Source organism: Aquarana catesbeiana, linkage group LG04, assembly GCF_042186555.1.
Source record: "Aquarana catesbeiana isolate 2022-GZ linkage group LG04, ASM4218655v1, whole genome shotgun sequence".
Classification (NCBI taxonomy): Eukaryota; Metazoa; Chordata; class Amphibia; order Anura; family Ranidae; genus Aquarana; species Aquarana catesbeiana.
This window is the reverse complement of record NC_133327.1, coordinates 559145818-559155036: the sequence shown is the minus strand read 5'-3', so window position 1 is coordinate 559155036 and position 9219 is coordinate 559145818. Positions and strand designations below refer to the sequence as shown.

At 38.7% G+C, this 9219-nt stretch overlaps 1 protein-coding gene across 1 annotated transcript in view; it reads left to right on the top strand.

The window, feature by feature from the left end:
- FNDC1 (fibronectin type III domain containing 1) overlaps positions 1–9219 on the top strand; it is a 377977-nt gene that overhangs the window by 191214 nt on the left and 177544 nt on the right. The window contains exons 5-6 of the mRNA XM_073627992.1: positions 1276–1463; positions 8179–8286. Of these exons, the coding sequence (XP_073484093.1) occupies positions 1276–1463; positions 8179–8286 (296 nt within the window). The remainder of the gene's footprint in view (positions 1–1275; positions 1464–8178; positions 8287–9219) is intronic.

The following is a 9219-nucleotide window of genomic DNA, read 5'->3' as shown; positions in this document are numbered from 1 at the left end:
GCTTTCTATTAAAAATACAGTTTTTATCCTACTATTTCCCTCCATTCCTTTGTACTAATATCTAACTATCTTTAGTACCGTAATAGTCCCTTGTGTTTTTTTTCCTGTGTGTGGGGGGTGGGGACAATTGCCGACAGAAGCAGCGAACTGCGGCTCTCCCCACTTCCTGCCTCCTTTTGCTAGTAGATTTTTGGGATGATGGTACTTTATATTCGGTAACCTAACTCTTTGACCATAGGCGCTTTCCCCTACTGGATTCTGTTACAGACACTCTCTGCCCACAGTCACACTTTTATTTGTTATTGCTATATTTCTCTCTTTTTTGTTACATTTCTGAGGGACTATTTACTTGTATTTGCCCTGAAGACTATTCCTGGTTTGTTTGATTTGGGACTAAAAATGTTCACTGAAGGAGCTGGTCACATTGGCCTCTGTTCCATGTACTCCAATGTAGGAGCCAGACAGTCTGGGATCCCTGATTTATCAAAGCCTTGCCTAGGTGTGAATTCCCATTGTTAATTGAGTCACCTATTGTTTCTGTCTGTCTGCTCATCTCTGTGTTTATACTTATGATAATGTATAATGTACTTTTTTGTAGGCCTGTTGCTGGATGGTCTGGTCACCTCCTGACTAATCAAGGCTAGTTGTTTAATTAGCATACTGTTTATAGTTTATGTTGGCTTTTCCTTAGTTATGTTAATTATATTCTTGTATACAGCTTCCTTTGCATGTGATAATGTGATTAGGCTAACCTGATCTGGTGTGCTATATATTCTGTGTGAGTTTACAATAAAGTCCAGTTCCAGAGCATGTAAGCTAGTGCCGTCTAGATTCTTGGGTGCTATGCCATATTCCGCCATATTACCTGGTTCTTGGGCCCAGACTGGCGAAAGCTATATCTTGACGGAAGTACCCAAGCTGGGTGCTGGACGGTTCAGTCACAGATACCTTATGTTGTTTGGCTGCATTTTTAACCTATTTTGTGCAGCTCTTCCTTCTGTAACACTGTTTATAGTTTGCCTTAATAAAATATTTGAACAAGAATAATGCTTAATAAAAGATGGCTTCATCCTTCTGCAGAGAAAAGCAGATAAACACATTGTCAAGGGGAGTTTAATGCCTTACATTTACAAATGCATGCACTCAACAACAAAAATATATAGGCTGCTTTTTGGATAGGGAGGAATGAAATGATAGCCATGCTAAATGCCATTTCATTTCTTTGTCACCCTTTATAATTCAACTCAAACCTTAACAGACATTTTTATTTTACAGACGTTACACAATTCGCTATAGAGAAAAGGGAGAGTCTGCACGTTGGGATTACAAGGATATAAATACTCGACGCGCACTGGTAGACAAACTAAATCCTGATGCTATGTATGAATTTTCCATCCGTATTTCTCAAGGTGATCAAGACGGCCAGTGGAGCTCCTCAATTTTTCAAAGAACTCCAGAATCTGGTAAGTCTTATTTAAGTGCAAAATATACCTAAACCAGTTAAAAAAAAAAAAAAAAAATTATATATATATATATATATATATATATATATATATATATATATATATATATATATATACACAATAGGCTTACTATGGGCATCCGTTGTCATGTGTCCCTCCTCTACACTGATGCTGGTGCTGGTACCCAATCACATGACTGGACCAGAGTGCCTTCAGAATAGTTAAGTATACAGATCATTCCTTCCACAGGGTAGATAGAATAGGCTTAGAAAGGGGTGGTAGCGGATTTAAGTATAGTTAGTGTTTGACTGCACTTCCAATTAAGGAATACATACTTGAAATGAATATTTTTTTAAGCCAGAGTATAGTGTAACTTTATGCTTTAATTACTTATTATCATTTGGTAGCTAAAACTGACACAAGCCAAAGTGTTGCACGTTAAAGCTGATTTCCAGATTTACTGTCACTTTAAAATAGTTCATTTGAGCCAAGCTGGCCCAAATGAACTATTTCCTACACTAACAGGTGCACCTGCTAGGTACACTGTATAAACTGTATATATGCTCAGCTACATACAGTATACAGCACTGTGTTCTGGCTGTGGGACACAAAGAGAGGCAAGCAAAGGATATCAAGATATCCACCTCAGCCAATCAGAGAAAGCTTTATATTAATTCAGAGAATTCAAAGCTGCCCATGAATGGGCAGTTTTCTGGATATGAAACGAGATGTCCGTGTCCCCAGCAGGAACACAACGCTGTATACTGTATGTAGCTGAACCTACATACAGATTATACAGTGTACCCAGCAATACACACCTGTTAGTATTGAAAATAGTTTGTTTGGGCCAGCTTGGCCCAACTGAACTAATAGGAGTGAAATTAAGGCTGGGGATCAGCTTGAATGATTGCTCATATAGCTTGCTAATACTACCTAATATTACCTTTGCCAAAACCCTAATAAAAACAGGACATTTGTAGAAACAAAAATGTATCATGTTAAACAGAATTCCAGACAAACAGTTATATGATCAGCTGAAGTATATTGAGAGCTGTTTTACCTGCCAATGGATTTTGTAGTTCTATCCATCTTATCCACACAGCTCTGCCACAAACAGTCAGGTCCATAAATATTGTAACATCGACACAATTCTAATCTTTTTGGCTCTATACACCACCACATTGGATTTCAAATTAAATGAACAAGATGTGCTTTAGCTGCAGACTTTCAGCTTTAATTTGTGGGAATTTACATCAATAATCAGGTGAACGGTGTAGGAATTATAACAGTTTGTATATATGCCTCCCACTTTTTAAGGGACCAAAAGTAATGGGACAATTGGCTGCTCAGCTGTTCCATGGCCAGGTGTGTGTTATTCCTCATTATCCCATTTACAAGGAGCAGATAAAAGGTCCAGAGTTCATTTTAAGTGTGCTATTTGCATTTGGAATCTGTTGCTGTCAACTCTCAATATGAGATCCAAAGAGCTCACTATCAGTGAAGCAAGCCATCATTAGGCTGAAAAAACAAAACAAACCCATCAGAGAGATAGCAAAAACATTAGGTGTGGCCAAAATAACTGTTTGGAAAATTCTTAAAAACAAAGAACGCACTGGTGAGCTCAGCAATACCAAAAGACCCGGAAGACCATGGAAAACAACTGTGGTGGATGACCGAAGAAAAACAGTTGGCCAGATCAAAAACACTCTCCAGGAGGTAGGTTTATGTGTGTCAAAGTCAACAATCAAGAGAAAACTTCACCAAAGTGAATACAGAGGGTTCACCACAAGATGTAAACTATTGGTGAGCCTCAAAAACAGGAAGGCCAGATTAGAGTTTGCCAAACAACATCTAAAAAAGCCTTTATGGTTCTGGAACAACATCCTATGGACAGATGAGACTAAGATCAATTTGTACCAGAGTGATGGGAAGAGAAGAGTATGGAGAAGGAAAGGAACTGTTCATGATCCAAAGCATACCACCTCATCAGTGAAGCATGGTGGTGGTAGTGTCATGGCGTGGGCATGTATGGCTGCCAATGAAACTGCTTCTCTTGTATTTATTGATGATGTGACTGCTAACAAAAGCAGCAGGATGAATTCTGAAGTGTTTCCGCCAATATTATCTGCTCATATTCAGCAAAATGCTTCAGAACTCATTGGACGGCGCTTCACAGTGCAGATGGACAATGACTTAAAGCATACTGTGAAAGCAACCAAAGAGTTTTTAAGGGAAAGAATTTGAATGTTATGCAATGGCCAAGTCAATCACCTGACCTGAATCCGATTGAGCATGCATTTATAGTTACATAGTTACATAGTAGGTGAGGTTGAAAAAAGACACAAGTCCATCAAGTCCAACCTATGTGTGTGATTATGTGTCAGTATTACATTACATATCCATGTATATTGCGGTCATTCAGGTGATTATCTAATAGTTTCTTGAAGCTATCAATGCTCCCCGCTGAGACCACCGCCTGTGGAAGGGAATTCCACATCCTTGCCGCTCTTACAGTAAAGAACCCTCTACGTAGTTTAAGGTTAAACCTCTTTTCTTCTAATTGTAATGAGTGGCCACGAGTCTTATTAAACTCTCTTCTGCGAAAAAGTTTTATCCCTATTGTGGGGTCACCAGTACAGTATTTGTAAATTGAAATCATATCCCCTCTCAAGCGTCTCTTCTCCAGAGAGAATAAGTTCAGTGCTCGCAACCTTTCCTCATAACTAAGATCCTCCAGACCCTTTATTAGCTTTGTTGCCCTTCTTTGTACTCGCTCCATTTCCAGTACGTCCCTCCTGAGGACTGGTGCCCAGAACTGGACAGCATACTCCAGGTGCGGGAGGACCAGAGTCTTGTAGAGCGGGAGAATTATTGTTTTATCTCTGCAGTTGATCCCTCTTTTAATGCATGCCAATATTCTGTTTGCTTTATTAGCAGCAGCTTGGCATTGCATGCCATTGCTGAGCCTATCATCCACTAGGACCCCCAGGTCCTTTTCCATCCTAGATTCCCCCAGAGGTTCTCCCCCCAGTGTATAGATTGCATTCATATTTTTGCCACCCAAATGCATTATTTTACATTTTTCTACATTGAACCTCATTTGCCATGTAGTCGCCCACCCCATTAATTTGTTCAGGTCTTTTTGCAAGATTTCCACATCCTGCGGAGAAGTTATTGCCCTGCTTAGCTTAGTATCGTCTGCAAATACCGAGATTGAACTGTTTATCCCATCCTCCAGGTCGTTTATGAACAAATTAAATAGGATTGGTCCCAGCACAGAACCCTGGGGAACCCCACTACCCACCCCTGACCATTCTGAGTACTCCCCATTTATCACCACCCTCTGAACACGCCCTTGTAGCCAGTTTTCAATCCATGTACTCACCCTATGGTCCATGCCAACGCACCTTATTTTGTACAGTAAACGTTTATGGGGAACTGTGTCAAATGCTTTTGCAAAATCCAGATACACCACGTCTACGGGCCTTCCTTTATCTAGATGGCAACTCACCTCCTCATAGAAGGTTAATAGATTGGTTTGGCAAGAACGATTCTTCATGAATCCATGCTGATTACTGCTAATGATATCATTCTTATTACTAAAATCTTGTATATAGTCCCTTATCATCCCCTCCAAGAGTTTACATACTATTTATGTTAGGCTAACTGGTCTGTAATTCCCAGGGATGTTTTTTGGGCCCTTTTTAAATATTGGTGCTACATTGGCTTTTCTCCAATCAGCTGGTACCATTCCAGTCAATAGACTGTCTGTAAAAATTAGGAACAACGGTCTGGCAATCACCTGACTGAGTTCCCTAAGTACCCTCGGATGCAAGCCATCTGGTCCCGGTGATTTATTAATGTTAAGTTTCTCAAGTCTAATTTTAATTCTGTCCTCTGTTAACCATGGAGATGCTTCCTGTGTTGTGTCATGAGGATAAACACTACAGTTTTGGTTACTGAAGCCCCCCGATTCACTCGTGAAGACTGAGGAGAAGAATAAATTCAATACCTTTGCCATCTCCCCATCCTTTGTAACCAGATGTCCTCCCTCATTCTTTATGGGGCCAATATGGTCTGTCCTCCCTTTTTTACTGTTTACATACTTAAAGAATTTCTTGGGATTTTTTTTTGCTCTCCTCTGCTATGTGTCTTTCATGTTCTATCTTAGCCATCCTAATTGCACCCTTACATTTCTTATTGCATTCTTTATAAATTCTGAATGCTGTGGGTGATCCCTCAACCTTGTATTTTTTGAAGGCCTTCTCCTTTGCTTTTATATGCATTTTTACATTGGAGTTAAGCCATCCAGGATGTTTGTTCGCTCTTTTAAATTTATTACCCAATGGGATACATTGGCTAATGCCCTTATTTCACTTGCTGAAGACAAAACTGAAGGGAAAATGCCCCAAGAACAAGCAGGAACTGAAGACAGTTGCAGTAGAAGCCTGGCAGAGCATCACCAGGGATGAAACCCAGTGTCTGGTGATGTCTATGTGTTCCAGACTTCAGGCTGTAATTGACTGCAAAGGATTTGCAACCAAGTATTAAAAAGTGAAAGTTTGATGGATGATTGTTAATCTGTCCCATTACTTTTGGTCCCTTAAAAAGTGGGAGGCACATATACAAATTGATGTAATTCCTACATCGTTCACCTGATTTGGATGTAAATACCCTCAAATTAAAGCTGAAATTCTGCAGTTAAAGCACATCTTGTTCGTTTCATTTCACATCCATTGTGGTGGTATATAGAGCCAAAAAAGATTAAAATTGTGTCGATGCCCCAATATTTATGGACCTGACTGTAGCAAGATCAGTCTGGTGACCTAGCTTTTGTCTACTACAGTTAGAAAATACAGCTATGTCACATCACCACACCTACCCTATTACTTGGCAGTGAAAGAGCAGCAGCAGACTGATGAGCTCATTCCTGTTCTCTCTAATCCTTTCAGTAGATTCCTTGAAGGTATATTTGCAAGCAATACTCCTGATTGGCTGCTATTGTTGCCCCTTTTACTGTCAGTCGAACTTCAGGGAATTGGAATAAGGCTGATGTCAAGATTAAAGGCTAAAGTCACCTTTTTTTTGTACTTCTTTTGCAGAAATAAAAAGATTTCTACCCTCCTACTCCAAGAGATCACTACAACCCACCTCTTTAGGTGCATGTTTTTTAAATGAATCTGTGATCACTGTTCTCACTAATTAGATTTGCACTACATAGTTGATGGTACATCTAAAGGAGATTGTACAATCAGATTGTACAGTATAGTGTATGGTAAGCTCTACAGAACCCAGGACACACGTCTCCTGTTTTCAATGCTACAGCTCTATCTACATAGTCTGTTATCTGATTGTTCTGCTCCTGCACACTCTGCCAAATGAATTTTCTATGCAAGATGAAAGTTAAGGTAGAAAAAAAATAGATGCCTATGTATTTAGTGAGAACAGTGCTTACTGATTGCATTTAATAAATGTGCACCTGCAGAGGTGGGTGGTAGAGATCTCCTGGAGTAAGAGGGGAGACGATTCAGGGTGTGTGTTAATGAGGTCAGCTGGTCAACTCCTTCCTGTGTCATAACCTAAAGTCTGACCAGGAAGTAATGGAAGTTTTTTTAATACAACAAGCACTGACACCGTGGTAAGGGCTGTGTAGGATAAATAGAAACCTTTTTATTTTCTGCAAAAGGAGTACATTAATGCTATATTGGTGCATAGGGGAGCTGGGATTTAAAAAAAATAAAAAAAATTGAACTTAGCCTTTAACCTCTCTGGCGGTATTCCCGAGTCTGGCTCGGGGTGGAATTTCAGTACCAAAAGCGGTAACCCCGAGCAAGACTCGGGATCGCATCGCAGAATCCAGGAAGAGCTTACTTACCTTGTCCCCTGGATCCTGCGATGTCTCCCGGCAGTGTGAGTGGCTTGTCCTCCGCTCGATTCATCATGGAGCCGGGCTCCGTTCCCTGCGAGCGGTGCGACGCACGGGGATGGAGAACGGTGCCAAATTCAAAAAGTGAAACACACACAATACATACAGTATAATGCAGTCTTGCAGAATACATTACTGTATGAATTTATTTCACATCCCTTTTGTCCCTAGTGATTTGTCCAGTGCCCTGCATGCAGTTTTATATTATAAAAACTGTTCTTTCTGCCTGGAAACTGGAGATTGTCCAGTCATCAAACACTGAAGAGTAATGACAGCGACAATTCTGCAACTGAGCAAATTTCAGTGTTTTTGATTTGATTACATTAGTGAATAATTTTTATTATTATTATTATATTTTTATTTGGTATAATTATTTATAGTTATTTATTATATTATAATTTATGTTATTCAAACTTTATCATGCCCGGGATGTCTGCTAGACTCTGGTTTGGACAGATTTAAGTGAATTATTCCTGAGAATTACAGGCCTACAATATAAAACGCCAAATTTCCATGCAAAATAATGGTACCGCTTTCAGCACCTAAAATCTGAAATAATCATACCGCCAGGGAGGTTAAGGCACCTTGCAGTGATAATGTATGCTAATAGTATAAAAAAATAAAAACACTACTAGACGTTATTACTTTATAAGAAAGAAGAATATTTTTTGTAGAGTGTTCAAGGAGGATGCATTTAATAAAAAAGAAAGTTACAGACAATAACAACATTTTGTGAGTTAAATGGGCCCCATCATGCTTTAACTAGTCTTTCATATTTTTTTTCCAAAGCTCCAACCACTGCGCCAGAGAACCTGTATGTGGAATTAATAAATGGCAAAAATACAGCTGTAACCGTCACATGGGATGAACTCTCTGATTCAGCTGGCAAGATAAAAGGTAAATTGTGCAGAGCATAAAAATTATTTTCCAAATATCATACCTAATAGCTATGTTTTTTTTTTATGGCAGGCTTACACTCTTCCACTACCTTATCTGCTAATAGAGCTTTTTGACTAAAGTACTGCTTTAAAAAATATTTAAACACTAACTATACTAGTAATCAAATTAAAAAGGGCTATGACAAAAATACATTTTTTTTAATTTTATTTTTTATTTATTGTTGCACAGTAGGGATGCACAGTAGGGATGAGCTTGATGTTCGGGGTCGAACATAAGTTGGACTCGAACATAAGTTTGACTCAAACATTGAGTGTTTGCCCATTCGTCAAACAGCGAACGTTATGGGGCGTTTGTGGAAAATTTGAGCGCCACGGAATGCCTCATAATGTACTGTCAGATCACAGTGCATTGCTGTATGATGATTGGTCAAAGCATGCACCTGACCTGCATGCTTTGTCCAATCACAGCTTGCTCTGCTAAGAGTTCCACAATTGGTCAAAGGCATGGTGGACTAAGTCCACGCCCCACACTATATAAGGCTGCTTACACGGCCGGTGTGTGTAGTGTTTTTAGGCATGGACAGAGAGATAACTTGATTTAGATTAAGCAGGCAGGTTATTCAGTTAGTGGCAGTGTATTTGATATATATATATATATATATATATATATATATATATATATACAGTCAGACTAATATATATATATATATATATATATATATATATATATATATATATATATATATACTCTGCATTTAGCATAGAGTATATATTCAGTGTTTACTTAATATTCAGTCAGTGCAGGTAGTGTATTAATATATATAGATATATAGATCTAGATATAGATCTATATATAGATATAGATCTATATATAGATCTATATCTATATATAGATCTATATATATATGTGTATATATATATATATATATAC